This window comes from Oncorhynchus nerka, linkage group LG22, assembly GCF_034236695.1.
Source record: "Oncorhynchus nerka isolate Pitt River linkage group LG22, Oner_Uvic_2.0, whole genome shotgun sequence".
NCBI classification, from domain to species: Eukaryota; Metazoa; Chordata; class Actinopteri; order Salmoniformes; family Salmonidae; genus Oncorhynchus; species Oncorhynchus nerka.
The window spans coordinates 56,796,826-56,819,734 of record NC_088417.1 but is presented as its reverse complement, the minus strand read 5'-3'; the positions used below and the strand labels follow the sequence as shown (position 1 = coordinate 56,819,734).

General features: G+C 44.5%; 1 protein-coding gene across 2 annotated transcripts in view; it reads left to right on the top strand.

Annotated features, from left to right (window-relative positions):
* LOC115105400 (sarcoplasmic/endoplasmic reticulum calcium ATPase 1-like) overlaps positions 1-6,970 on the top strand; it is an 84,506-nt gene extending 77,536 nt beyond the window's left edge. Inside the window, exons 21-23 of one of the 2 annotated variants that reach the window (XM_029627398.2) lie at positions 1,130-1,247; positions 1,352-1,469; positions 3,434-6,970. In XM_029627398.2, coding sequence (XP_029483258.2) covers positions 1,130-1,247; positions 1,352-1,469; positions 3,434-3,477 — 280 coding nt within the window. In that variant the 3' untranslated portion in view covers positions 3,478-6,970. Of the gene's footprint in view, positions 1-1,129; positions 1,248-1,351; positions 1,470-3,179 lie in introns of both variants that reach the window. The other variant, XM_065007273.1, reaches the window with a different exon arrangement.
* The last annotated feature ends 15,939 nt before the right edge of the window (positions 6,971-22,909 follow it).

The following is a 22,909-nucleotide window of genomic DNA, read 5'->3' as shown; positions in this document are numbered from 1 at the left end:
CTTCTGGAAGTTTCTCCCATCTCCACAAAGGAACTCCAGACCTCTGTCAGAGTGAACATCAGATTCTTGGTCACCTCCCTGACCAAGGCCCTTCTCCCTCGATTGCTCAGCTTGGCCGGGTGGCCAGCTCTAGGAAATGTCTTGGTGGTTCCAAACTTCTTCCATTTAAGAGTGATGGAGGCCACTGTGTTCTTGGACCTTCAATGCTGCAGAAATATTTTGGTACCCTTCCCCAGATCTGTGCCTTGACACAATCCTGTCTCGTAGCGCTACGGACAATTCCTTCGACCTCACGGCTTGATTTTCTTCTCTGACATGCACTGTCAACTGTGGGACCTTGTGTTGACAGGTGTGTGTGCCTTTCCAAATCATGTCCAATCATTTTAATTTACCACAGGTGGACTCTTATCACGTTGTAGAACCATCTCAAGGATAGTCAATGGAAACAATGCACCTGAGTCTCATAGCAAAGGGTCGCAGTACTTATGTAAGTAAGGTTATTTTTAATAAATGTGCAAAACATTCTAAAAACCTGTTTTCGCTTTGTCATTATTGGGTATTGTGTGTAGTGAGGAAAAAATACATCTTAGAATAAGGCTGTAACGTAACAAAATGTGGAATAAGTCCAGTGCTCTGAATACTTTCCATGTTTTGGCCTTCTGCTATGTCACCCTGATTCTGAGAGTTGTATTCGTTTTATTAGGCCAGTCATTTGAGTATAGACTACTGTAGTAAATCAGGGACTTTACCCACTCAGACTCTGAGTTGGAGTGTTGATCTAGGATTTTTATTTTTATTTTTATTTATCCATTATTTTACCATGTAAGTTGACTGAACAAGTTCTAATTTGCAGCAATGACCTGGGGAATAGTTACAGGGGAGAGGAGGGGGATGAATGAGCCAATTATAAATTGGATCAGTTTCACCTTTCAGATCATAATGAATACGATATTATATCCTAAATCAGCACACCTACTCTGAGACGCTTTGTGGATACGGGCCCAGACCTCATACATCTGCATCGTAATAATTGTCCTGTAGACCATGTTTTGGGTCCAGTAGTTGTCTATGAATACAGTAATTACAGATTTTGTTTTTTTTCTAATGTGGCTTCTCCTCCTGCCTCTAGTCTGTCTGAGAACCAGTCCCTGATCAGGATGCCTCCCTGGGTGAACTTCTGGCTGCTGGGGGCCATAGTCCTCTCCCTGTCCCTCCACTTCCTCATCCTCTACGTCGAGCCCCTGCCTGTGAGTACAGCATATACATAGGTTCTGTCTGTCTGTCAGCAATAGTTTGCTTTCTAGTGTATCCCTCTCTCTGACCTGGTCTACCTCTTTTCTCTGCTCTCCAGCTGATCTTCCAAGTGACCCCTCTGTCCTGGTGCCAGTGGATTGTGGTCCTAAAGATCTCCATCCCCGTCATCCTTTTGGATGAGGCCCTCAAGTACATCTCCCGCAATCACTTAGACGGTATGACTCAGTTTCTAAAAGTAGCTTCCTGTTCAAAAACAGGAAATACAGTGCATTCGGAAAGTTTTCCGATCCCTTGACTTTTTCCACATTGTGTTACGTTACAGCCTTATTCTAAAATCAAATAAATTCCTCAATCTACACACATATAATGATAAAGCGAAAACAGGTTTTTATCAATTTTAGCAAATAAAAAATAAAAAACATTATTTAAAAAAATATTCAGACCCTTTGATATGAGACTTGAAATTGAGCTCAGATGCATCCTGTTTCCATTTATAATCCTTGATGTTTCTACAACTTGATTGGAGTCCACCTGTGGTAAATTCAATTGATTGGACATGATTTAGAAAGGCACACACCTGTCTATATAAGCTTCCACAGTTGACAGTGCATGTCAGAGCAAAAATCAAGCCATGAGGTCGAAAGAATTGTCCATAGAAGCCTGAGATGGGATTGTGTCGAGGCACAGATCTGGGGAAAGGTACCAACATTTATTTGCAGTGTTGAAGGTCCAAGAACACAGTGGCCTCCATCACTCTTAAATGGAAGAAGTTTGGAACCACCAAGAAATTTCCTAGAGCTGGCCGCCCGGCCAAGCTGAGCAATCGAGGGAGAAGAGCCTTGATCAGGGAGGTGACCAAGAACCCGATGGTCACTGACAGTTCTTCTGTGGAGATGGGAGAACCTTCCGGAAGGACAATCATCAATGCAGCACTCCACCAATCAGGCCTTTTATGGTATTGTGGCCAGATGGAAGCCACTCTTCAGTAAAAGGCACCTGACAGTACGCTTGGAGTTTGCCAAAAGGCACTTAAAGACTCTCAGACCATGAGAAACAAGATTCTCTGGTCTGATGAAACCAAGATTGAACTCTTTGGCCTGAATGCCAAGTGTCGCGTCTGGAGGAAACCTGGCACCATCCCTACGGTCAAGCGTGGTGGTGGCAGCATCCTGTTGTGGGGATGTTTTTCAGTGGCAGGGACTGGGAGACTGGTCAGGATCAAGGGAAAGCGGAACGGAGCAAAGTACAGAGAGATCCTTGATGAAAAAAACTTGCTCCAGAGCGCTCAGAACCTCAGACTGGGGCGAAGCTTCACCTTCTAACAGGACAATGACCCTACGCACACAGCCAAGGCAACGCAGGAGTGGCTTCGGGACAAGTCACTGAATGTCCTTGAGTGGCCCAGCCAGAGCCTGGACTTGAACCCGATCAAACATCTCTGGAGAGACCTGAAAATAGCTGTGCAGTGATGCTCCCCACCCAAGCTAACAGCGCTTGAGAGGATCTGCAGAGAAGAATGGGAGAAACTCCCCAAATACAGGTGTGCCAAGCATTATACCCAAGAAGACTCAAGGCTGTAATCGCTGCCAAAGGTGCTTCAAACAAAGTATTTTGTTTAAATTTGCTAAAATGTATAAATACTGGTTCTTGCTTTGTCACGATGGGGTATTGTGTGTAATTTGATGAGGGGGAAAAAACGATTTTAATACATTTTAGAATAAGCCTGTAACGTAACAAAATGTGGAAAAAGTCAAGGGGTCTTGAATTCTTTCTGAATGCGCTACATGTGACTCTGTTTGGTTTTCCCTAGAGATTTCTGATTGACTTTGGTAGGAAAATGGGTTAGGGATAGCATTTCTTCTGGAGCTTGCTTTGGAAACCCCCCAAAAGTGACGTTCCTCTCTTTTTCTGCATTCCTTATTTAGCCTAAACTTTGTCTCCTCTCGCCTTCTGTAAAAGGTACTTAATAATTTGGGTTTTTCTCATTGTTTCTTTCCTTTTCTCCCATCTCTCCCATGCCTCCTCCTTGCACCTCTTTGAAACCTGTATATTGTAGATAAAACGTGCTAGATTTTGACTTTTCAGTTTACCCTTCTCATGAATGACTTTTTATGCCTCATGGTTAAGCTCTATGCATGTAGACGTTAATGTTAAAACGTTTTGTTTTTCTCCCCAATAGACAACGAGGACAAGAAGTACAGGAAGAGGCAGCTGAAATATTAAGACCCCCCCACACACACACACACACACCTTTCCTTTTTAAAGAAATGCCCCTCTCCTCCATTCCCCCCAGTCCTGCATGCTCAACCTCCACTAGAAAACGAGCAGGGCATGCATGAGACCGAGAGTACATCTGTGCGAGTGTGTGCGCATGTGTTTGTATGCGAGCGTGCGATGGTGTACATGTGTGAGAGTGAATGAACGAGTTAGTGTGTTTGTATATGAACCAACGAACGAATGCATGCCCATGTTCACGTAGGCCCAGGAAAGCGTGACGACAAACTGCAAAACACATCCAGGACTCCTGTTGCTTTTTAAAACATTCAGCTCATCGCTTTTGACTCTGTACAGTAACATGCAATAGGTGGACCGTGGGGGGAGAGAGGGAGAGGTTTAGGAGGAGAGGGGTCAATCAGCTGGGGGATTGTTGTGTGTCTGCGGGGAGAGGGAGCTGGTGCAGCATAGAGAGAGAGGGGTATACCCTGGCAGAGACTACGTAGTCTTGATGGTACCAACAACCGACAAAGAGCCTGGCATGCTAACTGGTGAAGATGCTAGTAACGGGCAGCTAGAGGAACCACATTGCTTGGCCTAAGGTGCTGCCCAGTACCCATGTGTCCATCCCACCCCTTAGGAACCCCTCTGTCTGCCAAGGCTTCTGTCATCCAGATCCACAATGTTGGGGAAGTTGTCTGGACCACTGTCTGGCTCATGGTAGTGGCCATCAGACCATCGCATCACAACTACATGCGCCTCTGGCTACAGTATACCACCACGTTCCTCTCCTTCCCTTTCTCTCCACATGGACCTCTGTTTGCTGTATATTGAGCTGATTTCTGCTCTTTAGCTCTCCTCTCTCCCATCGACCTTTCTCTTCTTGCTCTTTCATTCTCTGTTTAGGAAGCAGGTAGGCAGCATTGGCCCTGGGTTCTGACTCATCCGGGCTTGGGCGGTGCAGTGTGGTGTGCGGAGGCGTGTGCCTCTCTGTCCTGAATGTGTGAATAGCTTTTTGCTGCTTGGCCGCTTTCTTTAGTTCTTACTGGGGAGCCGGAGTCAGTCCAGAGACATGGCAACCAAGATTAAATGTGAAATGATGACTACACCCACTTTGCCCAGACTATTCTGATAAACCCATCTAGCCTCACAATCAACCTTCAGTGTTGCGCATCCTCCCCTCCACCCATCTCCATACCACAAGAACTCTGTTCCTAAATCACAATTGCAGTTGCGGAGTACTACTACCACAGAGTAGATACACAAAATATACTTATACTTTGGAAAGGATGCTTAGGAGGGTGAGGAGGAGAATTGGCAAGCAAGGCAGCTAAATTGGCCAGACTTCATCAGTCGGAGACCTTTGTCTCTCCCAGCACATATCAATCAAATCAAGACGTTAAAACTCCCAACATGCTGTATGTCGACTTGGACCTAGTAGGGTCAAATAATGAATGTATTTTTGTGCCAGCCTATTTCCCACTCCTTCCCACTCTACTCCCAGGCCACGCCCACGAACCCTGGTTTACCACGTGAACCCTCTCTAGCCCTTTTAGTTCTGTGCAGTAAGATCATTTCATCCCTTGTTACTTAGTTTTCATCTTATTGAATAATAATAACACACCATCACTATCAATAGTGCATGTCCAGTTAGACAAGCTTAATACAAGCTCTTTCCCCTTGTTCTGCTGCTCCCTGGGCTCTCCACGCTACCGCCAGTGCTCTTTGCATTACAGGTTAACTATTGGCTATTGTTTTTAAAATAAGTAATAATAATGTATTTGACTGAATGAATCAATTTTGGATTGTTGCTTTAGCTCTTGTTTTGGGGTTTGCTGTGGAGCCATTGTGCTCTGCGGGCTGGGGCCAGTGGATTAGCTGGAGGGAAGCAGAAACACAAGGGCTCAATCACAAATTGACCCCTAAGCACAGATCTGAGGGATTGGATTGATATAAGCAATGTGGTGAAACTTCCACCTAGCCTATCAGAGGGCAAGGTGGAGCTATTACCATATTGCTTACACCTGTCATCCAGTCAGATCTCCACAAATGTGTAGGGCGTAGGGGTCGATTTTGGGATTGGGTCTAGTAGTGTTATGTGCTTGTTAAGCCTTCTGACACGTTCTAAGTCTGCTTGGGTGAGAGCACCAAAGCAGTATGACCAAAGTCCACTTTGATTTTCATCAAGGAACTGCATATACTGTAGTTGTGATATGCAAACAGTTGTGACTGGCACTTAAGGTAAACATTGGACGACCAGCTATCTCTAATTACTGACCTAACACCTTGACAGAAAGGAGAGATCTTGGTCTTTCTATTGCTCTTTAATGAATATCTATCATGGTACTCTTGTTAGCTAACCAGCACAACTTTTGATTCGGAGATTACTACCAGGCCAATACAGTAGCTCTCTACCTGTTCTATAGCCTAACAGTGGCAGAAGGCTTCAGGACCCCCGGTGTGCTTCCTAGCTGGTCCTCAGCCTCAGATCATGATGGCGATATAGCATGCTGGCACTCAGGCTGTCCAGCAGTGATGTGGGTTTGTACAGTACCTTGTTATTTACTACTGAATCCTTGAACTCTGTAAAAGAAAAAAGATTGCATGGATACCTTGTTACTGTAATTAATATTCTATACAGTATATTAAGACCTTTTTGATAACTTACATGGCATCAATGAAACCTACTTAACAGCAAGAGAACCAACTGCGAGAAACCATTACATATTTTCTTTGAGCACATCTTGGCATCTAATGATCTACATTTTTTTGTAGACTAGAAAAAGGTTGTTTATTCATCGTTACTGTTTGTTTTCTTGGTTGCTGGGGTTTTGTGTCATACATTAGGGATACAATAAATTACAATGTGTAAAATAAACAACAAGAATCATGGTTATGATGAGAAAAATAATTATGATAATGATGAAATAATTTATTTCACTAATGGTAATATGGTTTTGAGAATTATTGTTGAGAATTTCAAAATTAATTGTTTGGTTTAGACAGTGTGATGAACAGTGATGAATCCTGGGTAATGAAGTTGTGTGTACATTGAAGGGCTTGGTGTGACTGCAGGCTCCAGAGACCGCATGTTAGCCATTTGGGTCAGACCATTAGGAAGGTGGTCCTAACCATGGTACGCTTGGATAGCCTGGTCCCAGATCTGTTTGTGCCGTCTTGCCAATTGACCACGGCCATAGGAGTTGGCAAACCGCAGTCCCAGATCTGTTTCTGTCAGGCTAATGTTTGGCATCGTGTGCTGTAGAAACATAAGCACCCATGTGTGTATTATCAGTGAGGTAGTCGCCAATCTAGAGGTGGCTCTGCTCCTGTTGGACCTTTCTCCCTGTCAACCAATAGTAAACATTCACAGGTTGCTGGAGCCTGAATCTCGCAACACAGAAATAAAGGATTCTCGTTATTGCATTGTTAATATTAATTGTGGACACAATTTTATATATGACAAAGACATGGAAATAAATATTATTTATCTTGTTATTTATTCAGAGGTTTGCTTTCTTTCATTTTTTAAAATTATGGTGGATCAGATGAGTTGGGTTTGCTTGTTAAATTTGATGGAAGGACAAACGAGATCTGTACACATTCTCAAATCAGTAGAGCATTGTGCTTGCAATGCCAGGCGATATGGGGTCGATAACTGCTGGGGCCACCTTTGACATAACTGTTTGCACACATGTCTAAGTCACTTTGGACAAAAGCATCTACTTAATACTATATCATTATTTATTAATACAATATCTTGGAGGGTAGAAGTTTAGGCTATTATGTTTGTATGTGCCTAAATGTAAGCCTACCAGCAGAGGGCGATATTGTATGATTTTTTTCCCCATCTGAATACTGATTATCATTATCAATTTACCTGAGGTGGCCAGGCCAAAACATCAGTAGGCTACACAAAAACAAAATAACCATTATAATGAGTAGTGATGACAGGACACTGTCAGATCATATCAGGTGGTTATAATGCTGACTCTGAGAATGAGGGAAAATCTAAATTGAGTACTCCTTGTGTCCTCTCAAAAGCAATTGGGTGAGAAAGCCAGAGGTCCCTCCCCTCTGACCTTCTCCAATGGGTTACATGGAGGATAAAGTTGATGAGTCACTACCTGAGCCCTTCCTGAGGTTCAGATTAGATGGTAGCAACACACCTATCCTACAGTGAGCACGACTGAAGTGTGTGAAATTAAGCCTGTGTATGACTCAGGGACACAGATGGACTCAGAAACATGCCATATAATGGGAACTTCAATTTGCATACCACCCCAATAGATCCACAGATGATGCAATTGCCATCGCACTGCACACTGCCCTATCCCATCTGGACAAGAGGAATACCTATGTAAGAATGCTGTTCATTCACTATAGTTAAGCCTCCACCATAGTACCCTCAAAGCTCATCATTAAGCTCAGGGAGCTGGGTCTGAACCCCGGCCTTTGCAACTGCGTCCTGGACTTCCTGATTGGCCGCCCACAGGTGGCGAAGGTAGGAAACAACACCTCAACTACGCTGCTCCTCAACAAAGGGGCCCAACAAGTGTGCGTGCTCAGCCCCCTCCTGTACTCCCTGTTCACCCATGACTCCGTGGCCACGCACATCATCAAATTTGCAGACGACACAACAGTAGAAGGCCTGATTACTAACCATGATGGAACCGCTACAGGGAGGAGGTGAGGGTCCTGGCGGAGTGGTGCCAGGAAAATAACCTCTCCCTTAATGTCAACAAAACAAAGGAGCTTATCATGGACTTCAGGAAACAGAGAGAGCACACCCCTATTCACATCGACGGGACTGCAGTGAAGGTGAAAAGCTTCAAGTTTCTCGGCGTACACATCACTGACAATCTGAAATGGTGTGGAGAAGAAGGTGCAACAGTGCCTCTTCAACCTCAGGAGGCTGAAGAAATTTGGCCTGGCCCCTAAGACCCTCACAAACTTTTACAGATGTGCAACTGAAAGCATCCTGTTGGACTGGATCTCCAGACGGTCACTCCAGTCACTTTTAAAATGTTTACATACTGTTACGTACTGTACTCAGTATTCTACTGTATTTTAGTCAATGCCACTCAGACATTGCTCGTCCTAATATTCATATTTCCTAAATCCATTTTACTTTTAGATGGTTGTGAATGGTTAGATGTTACTGCACTGTTGGAGCTAGGAACAAGCATTTCGCTACACCCGCAATAACATCTGCTAAATATGTGTATGTGACCAATTTGATTTGAACACGCTTTCGGAATGTATTCAGACTCCTAAACTTTTTTCACATTGTGTTACATTACAGCCTTATTCTAAAAGGTATTAAATAAAAATAAATACTCAGCAATCTACATACAAAACTTCATTATCATAATGGGGTAAACTTTTTTGTAGCAAATGTATTAAAAATAGCATTGAGACTAAATTGAGCTCAGGTGCATCCTGTTTCCATTGATCGATCATCCTTGATGTTTATACAACTTGGAGTCCACCTGTGGTAAATTCAATTGATTGGATATGATTTGGAAAGGCACACGTGTTAGTCACTGCGTGTTCCAGCGGCATTGGTGGTGTTGCAGCTGAGCGGAGCTGAGCGTACCCAGCTATTAACGAGGATGCCAAGGAGCACGTGGGACAGGCACGGCTTGGTTTCTGCGTGTGCTTCTCTGTAAAGCTGGAAACACTATAGCACAGAGATCCAAGAGAACAGCTCTTGGTAATCGGAACCGGCTCATAAGCCACTCATCATCAATGGCCAGTAAATCTTGTTGGTCTCTGAAAATTCGCTCTCTCTGAATTCTTCCATTCTCCAAATCTTCCAACAGTGCCAAAGCAGCCATTGTGCGTCATTACGCATTGTAATTGCATGCCTTTATATACCCACCCATTTGATTGTCAAAGCTACCCAATTGGGTAACACCTTCAGGTGCTGTAATTACCCTGATTCAGAGGTGGGACCAAGTCATTGTTTTACAAGTCACCAGTAAGTCTCAAGTCTTAGCACAAGTCAAGGCAGGTAAGTCAAATCCTAAACTTTGAGTTTCGAGTCCTAAACAAGTCATAATGTACTCTTCACCAAGTGTAATACCATTTCATATTTGTAACAAGAGTAATAGTTTGTATACTACATTTACGCAAATCATGAATGCTTTAAAAAAATATATGTATTACTTTCCAAATAAACATATTTCCATGGAAATACATGGGTAGCCATGAGAAAGATCCGCTATGAGCCGCAATCGAGCGATGTAGGCTTGTACACAATCGCCTAACCTTAACACACAACCTCTGTGTGTGGTTACAGTAGGCTAACGTATGTCAATGGTTTTAGGAACAGCAGTAACACCAGGCAGGATTTGGGCTACAAGGATTTTAGCTCAATCTTGGGTGCAATGATCACGTTCCCGCACTGACTGACTGTGTGGAGGCTCATTGACTTAATGTTACGTTAGCCTACATGCTATACAAATGTAATAGTTGTTAAAGTACTGTGTGAATTTCACCAGGTTAATATATTAATAAGGCATGTTGATTGTTATTATGCATGCCTGCATCCTGGGAGTAGGGGAGTGTGTACTTTTTGCTCTGCGTGCCAGTACTTAAATCATTTTGATGCACTGACAACAAAAAGTTTGATTATTTTAAGCAGGTGTTGTGTTCATGAATAATGCTGTATATTTAGAGGTTACTCATAAGTGGATGATCCCCAATCAGGATGATATTAACATTCAACAACATAGACAGCTTGCTTCTGATTTTGGGAACCATAAAAAAACAATAAAGAACCAAACGAACGCCAAGCTAGAAATATGCACAAACAAGATCCCACAACAAACAGGTGGGGAAACTAGAATGATCCCAATCAGAGACAACGATAGTCACCACCCCAAGACCCCACCCTAACCAAAATAGATAATAAAAGGACCTCTAAGGTCAGGGCGTGACAATGTGGTTAATAGCTAGCTACGGTATTAGCAGACTATTGTATGTGTGAACGATGGTGAGCTCCTCGAATGATCACAGTCCCTTGTATTGTGCATCTGTTGTAGAAAGAGGTGATGATTTGCAGAACATATGTGCTCCACAAATGTTTTATTTTATTTTAGTATGTAGGTATGTGGTTTTATCTATGTAAAATATGTTATGTGTTGATGCATAATATGGAGAGGCTGTACTAATTTTTGTATTCTAAAATCATTTTGAAGCACTATGAGAGAAAGAGGCGACGAGTCGCAGAACATATGTACTCTACAAATGTTCTATTTTCTTTTGGAGCAGATGCAGAGTGAATTCTTCTTAATTAAAACAACCTGATCGCCAAAATCCACGGCTATAGTCTCAATCAACCACACACAACACAGAGTTACAGCGGTGCAGTACAGCACCGGTTACACAAGTAAAGTTATATATAGCTGTCGGCTATATTAGCCACGGCATGCAGTTCTTTGTGCAGCTTTAAATGTCGAACCAAGTTGGAAGTTGTTGCGCCTCCGTGTAATTTTCTTCCCGCATGTTTTGCAAGTTGCAATCCGTTTTTTGTTGACTACAGCGTAGTCTTCATATCCGAAAATAATAATTTTGGCTATCATCTTTCCGAGGGCTACGGCTGAATTCACCCACTGACATTCCTCTGCATAGCCACGTGCGACTTTTTCCTCAGCTGGCACAATTTGATTGGCTGCTGTCCGATTCAAACAATAATCTGTTAAATGAAGAGTTGATGCGCTGCACACTTTTTTAATAGCATAATATTTCATATTTGGGTTTAGGGAGGGTATCAAGTCAGTTCGAGTCAAAGGGCTCAAGTCCAAGTTAAGTCACGAGTCATTGGTGTTAAAGACGAGTTGCAAGTCATCATATTTGTGACTTGAGTCTGACTCGAGTCGAAGTCATGTGACTCGAGTCCACACCTCTGCATTGAATGAAAGTGACAGGGACATTATCACATTAACAGTGCTGCGCAACGAACGTGATAACAATATATGAAACTGTGCACTCGTATCTGCCCGGCTGAGGCATCGAAAACGGCATCAGTTTAAACATAATGTGTCCTACTGTTTACCTTATTTATGAGAATACATTTCATATTGTGCAAGTATTGTTTAATAATTACAGATCCAATTAAATATGATTCCCGATTAAACTGTACAACATATTTGAGGGATTATTTTGAAAAATATATTTATTATCCTAAATCATGTTTTTTTGGTGCACTCCAGGGAACTCTTTATATAAACTCAGCAAAAAAAGAAACGTCCCTTTTTCAGGATCCTGTTTTTCAAAGATAATTCGTAAAATCCAAATAACTTCAGAGCTTAATTGTAAAAGGTTTAAACACTGTTGCCCATGCTTGTTCAATGAACCATAAACCATTAATGAACATGCACCTGTGGAATGGTCGTTAAGACACTAACAGCTTACAGATGGTAGGCAATTAAGGTTACAGTTATGAAAACTTAGCACACTAAAGAGACCTTTCTACTGACTCTGAAAAACACCAAAAGAAAGATGCCAGGGTCCCTGCTCATCTGTGTGAACATGCCTTAGGCATGCTGCAAGGAGGCATGAGGACTGCAGATGTGGCCAGGGCATTAAATTGCAATGTCTGTACTGTGAGACAGCTCTACAGGGAGACAGGATGTACAGCTGATCGTCCTCGCAGTGGCAGACCACGTGTAACACCTGCACAGGATCGGTATGTCCGAACATCACACCTGCGGGACAGGTACAAGATGGCAACAACTGCCCGAGTTACACCAGGACTCCCTCCATCAGTGCTCAGACAGCCCGAAATAGGCTGAGAGAGGCTGGACTGAGGGCTTGTAGGCCGGTTGTAAAGGCACGTCCTCACCAGACATCACCGACAACAATGTCGACTATGGGCACAAACCCACCATCGCTGGACCAGACAGGACTGGCAAAAAGTGCTCTTCACTGATGAGTCGTGGTTTTGTCTCACCATGGGTGATGGTCGGATTCGCATTTATCGACGAAGGAATGAGCGTTACACCGAGGCCTGTACTCTGGAGCGGGATCGATTTTAGAGGTGGAGGGTCCGTCATGGTCTGGGGCGGTGTGTCACAGCACCATCGGACTGAGCTTGTCATTGCAGGCAATCTCAACACTGTGCGTTACAGTGAAGACATCCTCCTCCCTCATGTGGTACCCTTCCTACAGGCTCATCCTGACATGACCCTCCAGCATGACAATGCCACCAGCCATACTGCTTGTTCTGTACGTGAACAATGGCCAGTGAAGAGCCCAGATCTCAGTCCCATTGAGCACGTCTGGGACCTGTTGGATCGAGGGTGAGGGCTAGGGTCATCTCCCCCCAGAAATGCCCGGGAACTTGTAGTTGCCTTGGTGGAAGAGTGTGGTAACATCTCACAGCAAGAACTGGCAAATCTGGTGCAGTCAAATCCAAGATCCAAGTAGATCAGACCAAATTAGGAAAGACAAGGATTGTACTTTTGAATTCCGTAAAGTCAGTGTGGAAGAGGTGAAAAATGATTGTTGTCTATCAACAAGCAATCAAATGTATTTATAAAGCCCTTCTTACATCAGCTGATGTTACAAAGTGCTGTACAGAAACCCAGCCTAAGACCCCAAAACCAAGCAAAGCAGGTGTAGAAGCACGGTGGCTAGGAAAAACTCCCTAGAAAGGTCAAAACCTAGGAAGAAACCTAGAGAGGAACCAGGTTCTGAGGGGTGGCCAGTCCTCTTCTGGCTGTGCTGGGTGGAGATAATAACAGAACATGGCCAAGATGTTCAAATGTTCATAGATGACCAGCAGGGTCAAGTAATAATAATAATAATCACAGTGGTTGTAGAGGGTGCAACAGGTCAGCACCTCAGGAGTAAATGTCAGTTGACTTTTCATAGCCAATCATTCAGAGTTTCTCTACCGCTCTTGCTGTCTCTAGAGAGTTGAAAACAGCAGGTCAGGGACAGGTAGCACGTCCAGTGAATAGGTCAGGGTTCCATAGCCGCAGGCAGAACTGGTGCAGCAGCATGACCAGGTGGACTGGGGACAGCAAGGAGTCATCAGGCCAGGTGGTCCTGAGGCATGGTCCTAGGGCTCAGGTCCTCAGAGAGAGAGAGAATTAGAGAGAGCATACATAAATTCACACAGGACACCGGATAAAACAGGAGAACTACTCCAGATATAACAGACTGACCCTAGCCCCCGGACACAAACTATTGCAGCATAAATACTGGAGGCTGAGACAGGAGGGGTCGGGAGACACTGTGGCCCTGTCCAGCGATACCCCCGGACAGGGCCAAACAGGCAGGATACAACCCCACCCACTTTGCCAAAGCACAGGCCCCACACCACTAGAGGGATACCTTCAACCACCAACTTACCATCCTGAGAAAAGGCCGAGTATAGCCCACAAAGACCTCCCCCACGGCACGAACCCAAGGGGGGGGCGCCAACCCTGACAGGAAGATCACGTCAGTGACTCAAGTGATGCACCCCTCCTATGGATTGCATGGAATAGCACCAGTAAGCCAGTGACTCCGCCCATGTAATAGGGTTTGAAGCAGAGAATCCCAGTGGAGAGAGGCGATCCAGCCAGGCAGAGACAGCAAGGGTGGTTCGTTGCTCCAGTGCCTTTCCGTTCACCTTCACACTCCTGGGCCAGACTACACTCAATCATAGGACATACTGAAGAGATGAGTCTTCAGTAAAGACTTAAATGTTGAGACCGAGTCTGCGTCTCTCACATGGATAGGCAGACCATTCCATAAAATTGGAGCTCTATAGGAGAAAGCCCTGCCTCCAGCTGTTTGCTTAGAAATTCTAGGGACAGTAAGGAGGCCTGCGTCTGGTGACCGTAGCGTATGTGTAGGTATGTACGGCAGGACCATATCGGAAAGATAGGTAGGAGCAAGCCCATGTAATGCTTTGTAGGTTAGCAGTAAAACCTTGAAATCAGCCCTTGCCTTAACAGTAAGCCAGTGTAGAGGCTAGCACTGGAGTAATATGACCACATTTTGGTTCTAGTCAAGATTCTAGAAGCCGTGTTTAGCACTAACTGAAGGTTATTTAGTGCTTTATCCGGGTATCCGGAAAGTAGAGCATTGCAGTAGTCTAACCTACAAGTGACAAAAGCATGGATACATTTTTCTGCATAATTTTTTGACAAAAAGTTTCTGATTTTTGTTACGTAAAAAAGCTGTCCTTGAAACAGTCTTGATATGTTCATCAAAAGAGAGATCAGGCTCCAGAGTAACGAGAACCTTCAGTTTTATATGAGACGACTGTACAACCATCAAGATTAATTGTCAGATTCAACAGAAGATCTTTTTGTTTCTTGGGACCTAGAACTAGCATCTCTGTTTTGTCTTCCATCCACTTCCTTATGTCTGAAACACAGGGTTTCAGGGAGGGCAATTTTGGGGCTTCACCATGTTTCCTCGAAATGTACAGCTGTGTGTCATCCGCATAGCAGTGAAAGTTAACATGTTTCCAAATGACATCACCAAGAGGTAAAATATATAGTGGTCCTAAAACGGAGCACCAAAATGTACAGTTGATTTGTCAGAGGACAAACCATCAACAGACAAAAACTGATATCTTTCCGACAGATAAGATCTAAACCAGGCCAGAACTTGTACGTGTGGACAAATTTGGTTTCCAATCTCTCCAAAAGAATGTGGTGATTGATGGTATCAAAAGCAGCACTAAAGTCTAGGAGCACGAGGACGGATGCAGAGCCTCGGTCTGACGCCATTAAAAGGTAATTTACCACCTTCACAAGTGCAGTCTCAGTGCTATGATGGGGTCTAAAACCAGACTGAAGCGTTTCGTATACATTGTCTGTCTTCAGGAAGGCAGTGAGGTGTTGCGCAACAGCTTTTTCTAACATTTTTGAGAGGAATGGGTGACTCGATATAGGCCGATTCATTTAAAAATGTATATTTTCTTGTTCAAGGTTTGGCTTTTTCAAGAAAGGCTTTATTACTGCCACTTTTAGTGAGTTTGGTACAAATCCGGTGGAAAGAGTGCTGTTTATTATGTTAAACATAGGAGGGCCAAGCACAGGAACCAGCTCTTTCAGTAGTTTAGTTGGAATAGGGTCCATTATGCAGCTTGAAGGTTTAGAAGCCATGATTATTTTCATCAATGTGTCAAGAGATACAGTATTAAAAAACTTGAGTCTCTCCCTTGATCCTAGGTCTTGGCAGAGTTGTGCAGACTCGGGACAACTGAGCTTTGGAGGAATAAGCAGATTTAAAGAGTCCGTAATTTGCCTTTTAATAATCATGATCTTTTCCTCAAAGAAGTTCATGAATTTATCACTGCTGAATTGAAAGCCATCCTCTCTTGGGGAATGCTGCTTTTTAGTTAACAATGACAAGCCACCGGGGTCTGACAATCTGGTTGGAAATTTACTGAGGATAATAGCAGATGATATTGCCACTCCTATTTGCCACATCTTCAATTTAAGCCTACTAGAGAGCGTGTGCACTCAGGCCTGGAGGGAAGCTAAAGTCATTCCCCTACCCAAGAATAGTAAATCCCCCGTTACTGGCTCAAATAGCCGACCAATCAGCCTGTTACCAACTCTTAGTAAACTTCTGGGAAAAAATTGTGTTTGACCATCCCCCTCTTCAAAGGGGGAGACACCCTGGACCCAAACTGTTACAGACCTATATCCATCCTGCCCTGCCTATATAAGGTCTTCGAAAGCCAAGTCAACAAACAGGTCACTGACCATCTGGAATCCCACCGTACCTTCTCCGCTGTGCAATCTGGTTTCCGAGCCGGTCACGGGTGCACCTCAGCCACGCTCAAGGTACTAAACGATATCATAACCGCCATCGATAAAAGACAGTACTGTGCAGCCGTCTTCATCGACCTGGCCAAGGCATTCGACTCTGTCAATCACCATATTCTTATCGGCAGACTCAGTAGCCTCGGTTTTTCTGATGACTGCCTTGCCTGGTTCACCAACTACTTTGCAGACAGAGTTCAGTGTGTCAAATCGGAGGGCATGTTGTCCGGTCCACAGGGTTCAATTCTCGGGCCGACTCTTTTCTCTGTATATATCAATGATGTTGCTCTTGCTGCGGGCGATTCCCTGATCCACCTCTACGCAGACGACACCATTCTGTATACTTCCGGCCCTTCCTTGGACACTGTGCTATCTAACCTCCAAACGAGCTTCAATGCCATACAACACTCCTTCCGTGGCCTCCATCTGCTCTTAAACGCTAGTAAAACCAAATGCATGCTTTTCAACCGTTCGCTGCCTGCACCCGCACGCCCGACTAGCATCACCACCCTGGATGGTTCCGACCTAGAATATGTGTGGACATCTATAATTACTTAGGTGTCTGGCTAGACTGCAAACTCTCCTTCCAGACTCATATCAAACATCTCCAATCTAAAATCAAATCTAGAGTCGGCTTTCTATTCCGCAACAAAGCCTCCTTCACTCACGCCGCCAAACTTACCCTCGTAAAACTGACCATCCTACCGATCCTCGACTTCGGCGATGTCATCTACAAAATAGCTTCCAATACTCTACTCAGCAAACTGGATGCAGTTTATCACAGTGCCATCCGTTTTGTTACTAAAGCACCTTATACCACCCACCACTGCTACCTGTATGCTCTAGTCGGCTGGCCCTCGCTACATATTCATCGCCAGACCCACTGGCTCCAGGTCATCTATAAGTCCATGCTAGGTAAAGCTCCGCCTTATCTCAGTTCACTGGTCACGATGGCAACACCCACCCGTAGCACGTGCTCCAGCAGGTGTATCTCACTGATCATCCCTAAAGCCAACACCTCATTTGGCCGCCTTTCGTTCCAGTTCTCTGCTGCCTGTGACTGGAACGAATTGCAAAAATCGCTGAAGTTGGAGATTTTTATCTCCCTCACCAACTTTAAACATCTGCTATCTGAGCAGCTAACCGATCGCTGCAGCTGTACATAGTCTATCGGTAAATAGCCCACCCAATTTTACCTACCTCATCCCCATACTGTTTATATTTATTTACTTTTCTGCTCTTTTGCACACAAGTATCTCTACCTGTACATGATCATTTATCACTCCAGTGTTAATCTGCAAAATTGGAATTATTCGCCTACCTCCTCATGCCTTTTGCACACAATGTATATAGACTCTCTTTTTTTTCTACTGTGTTATTGACTTGTTAATTGTTTACTCCATGTGTAACTCTGTTGTCTGTTCACACTGCTATGCTTTATCTTGGCCAGGTCGCAGTTGTAAATGAGAACTTGTTCTTAATGTTCTTAACTAGCCTACCTGGTTAAATAAAGGTGAAATAAAAAAAAATAAACAATGCTATTTCACAGTAAACAACTGAATTTCAGCATGTTTATAGGGAAGGACACTCAACAAGCACAGCGCTTACACAAATGACTGATGATTGGCTGAGAGAAATGGATGATCAAATGATTGTGGGGGCTGTCTTGTTAGACTACAGTGCAGCTTTTGACATTATTAATCATAGTCTTCTGCTGGGAAAACGTTTGTGTTATGGCTTTACACCCCCTGCTATAATGTGGATAAAGAGTTACTTTTCTAACAGAACACAAAGGGTGTTCTTTAATGGAAGCTTTTCAAATATAATCCAGTTAGAATCAGGAAGTCCCCAGGGTAGCTGCTTAGAACCCTTGCTTTTTTTCAATTTTTACTAACGACATGCCACTGTAAAGCCAGAGTTTCTATGTATGCGGTACTACATAGAGTACTACATAGAGCCATGACTACATGGAACTCTATTCCACATCAAGTAACTGACACAAGCAGTACAATTAGATTTAAAAAACAGATTAAAAAAACACCTTATGGAACAGCGGGGACTGTGAAACAACACAAACATTGGCACAGACACGGATTTAGTACTGTAGATATGTGGTAGTGGTGGAGTAGGGGCCTGAGGGCACACAGTGTGTTGTGAAATCTGGGAATGTATTGTGATGTTTTAAAATGGTATAAACTGCCTTAATTTTTGCTGGACCCCAGGAAGAGTAGATGCTGCTTTGGCAGCAGCTAATTGGGATCCATAATAAAAGCCAATACAAATACAAATGGTATCAATTTCAAAGCGTTTCTCGAGTTTCAACCTTCTGCCATCGGAGTCGCAGTTTCTCATTTTTCAGTTTATGTGCGTACATATGGGTCAAAGTGTCCATGGAGGACCGCACATTCTCACGTCACGTTTAAAAAAAAAAAAATCCAAAAGTTTTCTTAGAAAGTGCCGTCTTCTTTTGTGCCTCTGCAACGTTTATAAATGAGGCCCCTGGTCTGGTGTTATTGTGCTTGGCACTAGATGTAGATGATGCCTGTTCCTTTTGAACTGCCCCCTTTGGGCAGTTTCGACCCGGTATGACCGTGGGGTGGAGCTAGGGTTTTGAACAACAGCTGGTGTCGTCCAGTGTTTCTGACTCCATTCCTGTTGTCATGACTCTCCAAGACATGACACTGTGGTTGTAGTAAAACGCCTGCTTCAGTGTTGCAGCAGCGTCTGCCTGTCTGACCTTCTCCTGGTCGGTCCAGTTTGGTTTCAGATTCTCTTCTAAGGAAGGAAGTGTTGTCCTGAACCTTCTCCCCATCAGTAGCTCAGCCGGGCTGAAACCTGCGGATGTTAAGGGAGTGGTTCTGTACGTCATCAGAGTTAGCAGAGGGTCTGTCTGCTTGAGTATCCACTTTGCTGTCTGTACAGCCCTCTCCACATGTCCATTACTCCGTGGGAAGTGGGGGCTGCTTGTCACATGTATGAAGTCATACTCTTACTGAGTTCTTTTAGCGCTGTACTTACCAACTGGGGTCCATTATCGCTAATCAGGATCTCAGGGACTCCAAACCTAGTAAAGGTTGATTTGTGCTTGGCTATGACCTGGCTACTGATTGTGTTTGGAAGGTGGAGGATTTCTAGGAATCTCTGACACTACTAGATAGTTTTGCTTTTTGTACTCACACAGATCTATTGCTATTTTCTGCCATTGTCTGGAGGGAAGCTCACTAGACATGAATGGCTCTTTTCTCTGTGTGCTCCTGGTTTCACAGCAAAATGTACACATTTGCATCTCTGTGATTATCTCCTGGGAGATGTAAGCCACCACACTGACTAGTTAGCGCTCTCCCTGCACTTAATCTGACCTTAGGATTCATGATGGACACCATGTAAGATTTCTTTCCTCATGCATGTGGGAATGACTATGCGGTTTCCCCTGATCAGTAGTCCACGTGTCACTGATAGTTCCCCTTTCATCTGATAAAAGTCTCTTATCGATCCATCCTGAGAAAACACTTTAGCTCGCTGACATTCTGGAGCTGGGGGAGTTGCTTATCCCAGTTAATTTTTCCGGGTCTGGCCTGACACCGTTTCCGTCAATGATATGCCCCAGGAAGCGAAGCTGGCATTGTTCGAACTTACACTTGTCCTTGTTACACTTGTCCTTGCAATGTGGCTTGTTTTAGCGCCACCATTACCTTGACTCTCATCTTTTTCTCCCAGTAGGTCACTGGTCTTAGAGGAGCTGCGGCTAGCTACATACTGTATTAGTTTGTGCTGCGGTTCCCCTGTCTGCAAGCTAATCTGCATAGTAGGACATCATAGAAGGACACCATCTGATTTTGTAGCTCCTCTAGTGAGGTTCCTATGAGCTCTTTTCTCCTCTAACCTGCATCTTTTGCCAAAGAGCAGAAGGTATAGTCTGGGCCTCCAGGCAGAAGTTCCCCATACTCTGAGAGTGGAGGCTACACACCCTGACCATATGGCCTTGGAGCCATGGAACCGGCATCAGTGCGTTGGTGCATCAAGAGCCCGGCCCCTCTGTAGTCTGCTGCTCTCTGGTGCCCTCTACTAGCCCGTGGGTCTCCCTGTGTGATACAATTAAATGTGCCTTAGTATCATGAAGAAATACAATAGTACAGCATCATGTGTATCAGCAAGCAATACGGCAATCATTTATCTGAATGTGATAACTTCCCTTCCAGGGGTACAACAGCTGCACTCATGTTTCCTCTCCCTCAGCATGGTCTCAGTTGCATGGTCTCAGTTGCATTCCTCAGAGACAGGTTGGCAGGGGGCTGGGGCCAGGAGGACCTCTGTCTGCAGATGGGGTAACCCCAGGACCCTCCTGGCCTCCAGGTCTCCTCCAGGCAGGATCTGCAGTAGAGCACAACAGAGTCCCTGAAGATGTCATGGCAGATGGGGAAGGTTAGATCCTCCTCGAGGATAGAGAGTTTGATTGGGACCGACAACATTCTATCTGCTAGACAACTGGAGATCTATCTATATATATTAGGCAAAAATTGTACTATATCAACAATATTAGACTGAACAATTTACAAACAGTTAAGAAATGTCAGAAACCTACAAAGACACGACAATTATGACAATTTACATTTATAAAACCCATAACATTAATGACAAGTGATGGTCTGACTATTTGACATTTTAGAAAAATGATACGGGTCTTGTATGGATCAGTTGGTAAGAGTGTGGCATTAGCAACACCAAGTTTGTGGGTTCAGATAAAGCAACAACGTAAATACACAACTGGATGGAGGCTGGTTTCACTCAGATGCTTGGACCTCCCAACACAACACTGTCTCCAAACACTTGGCCCAAACTGCAACTAAAACAAAGATCAATTAATTACGTTAATTTGATCATCCCAGTGGCATATACTGTATAACTTCAGAACCATTTAGGATTTTGTCAACCATTGTTAAAAAGGCCCAACCCTCAACCTAACGTGACGCTAGTTTCTCTCTCACACCAAACACCTGTCAATCGCCCTTCACAACTCTGCCAATTTGAACATAGTTTCTACCCTGTCAATTCTCAGGTAATTGAAAAGGTTCAGGCGATGTATTTTAATTAGATTTTTTTTGCCCTTAAACTAGACAGCTCAACAATAGCAAAGTAAAACAAATCTAAAATTGTTTCTACAAAGAACGAGAGACGATAGTGCGTACAGTACATGTAGGGCTGAACTGCTTCACTGAAGAGCGAGGTATTGCATTGCTATTTTTATTCACACACACTTCAACTGAAAGTGCATCTAGTCTTTACACGTGCAAAATATGTTGTAAGATCTTATATTCAACATCATATTTGTAACTTTTGGGGGCTGTATGCAATTTGGTGTGGGTCCAAGGTGTTTGGGATGTTGATGTGAACCATGACCGGCCTGTCAAAGCATTTCATGGCTACAGATGTTAATGCTACAGGGCGATAGTCATTTAGACACATTACCTTGGTGTTCTTGTGCACAGGGACTATGGTGGTCTGCTTGAAAGATGTAGGTATTACAGACTGGGTCAGGGAGAGGTTGACTTTGACTGGGCCAGACAGGAATATTTACTCTGGGCCTGATAGAGAAACTGACTCTGGGCCTGAAAGCTCTGGGCCTCCTGGAGAGACTGGCTGATGACCCACTGTGGCTAGGTATAGAGGGCAGACTAGGGCTAGAGACTGCAGACCCAGGACCTAGTGCTAGAGACTGAGGACTGAGAACCTAGCACAGATAACTTGTGGGGTAGGAGGCTGAAGGCCTGGTGGGCTAGGGAGCTGTGGGCTGATTGTCTGGACAGTGAGCTTAGTGCCTACCAACTCAGCCCTCTTTCTTGGATCTGTGCACGGCAGGAAACTGCAGACCTGGAAGAAGGGCAGCTAACTTAGGGCTTAGCATTGCATGGGGTTCTAAGCCTGGCAGGATAGGGAGCTGCATACCCAAAAAGCCAAGGGGCTGCGATCCGAGTAGGGCAGGAGACTGCAGACCTGCCAGTAAAGCAAATGTGGATCCTAGCTGGGTAGGATACTTGGGGCCTGGCAGAGCATCAAACCTAGGGACTACTAGTGCAGAGAACAGTGGACCTAGAATGGCAGAGGACTGGGGGCCTACTACTAAGTCAGGATTCTAGGAAAGGAACCTTAGTCAACCTGCAACTAGTGCCAGAGACTGAAAGCCGGGTATTGACGGAAACTGAGAGCCTCCTGGTGGGAGAGGGTGGGGGGCAGGATAGACAGGACTTACCAGGAAGGCAGGATACACTAGACCTACTTGAGGGGCAGGACACTCAAAGCCTGGACACTACACCTTACAGGTGGGCAGGACATGGAAACTCTGACCTTACCGGGAAGGAATGGAACTCTTACCATAACAGGAAGGAAGGGAATTCTGACCCTCAGGAAGGAAGGGAACTCTGACCCTACCAGGAAGGAAGGGAACTCTGATTCTACCATGGTACCAGGTGGGGCTGGAGAGGCCCCAACATTCTGGCTGCACTGGACATTCGCAGAGGCTGCAGGCTGTGGCTGCACCGCTGGAAACTTCATGGTTGAAGGCGACGATCAGGGGAGTGGCAGGGCTGCCTTGACGTGTCGTAGAGGTCCCAACCGTCCCGTGGCGGTGGTGAAAGCTCAGGCAGGAGGGGCTTGGAGTAGTG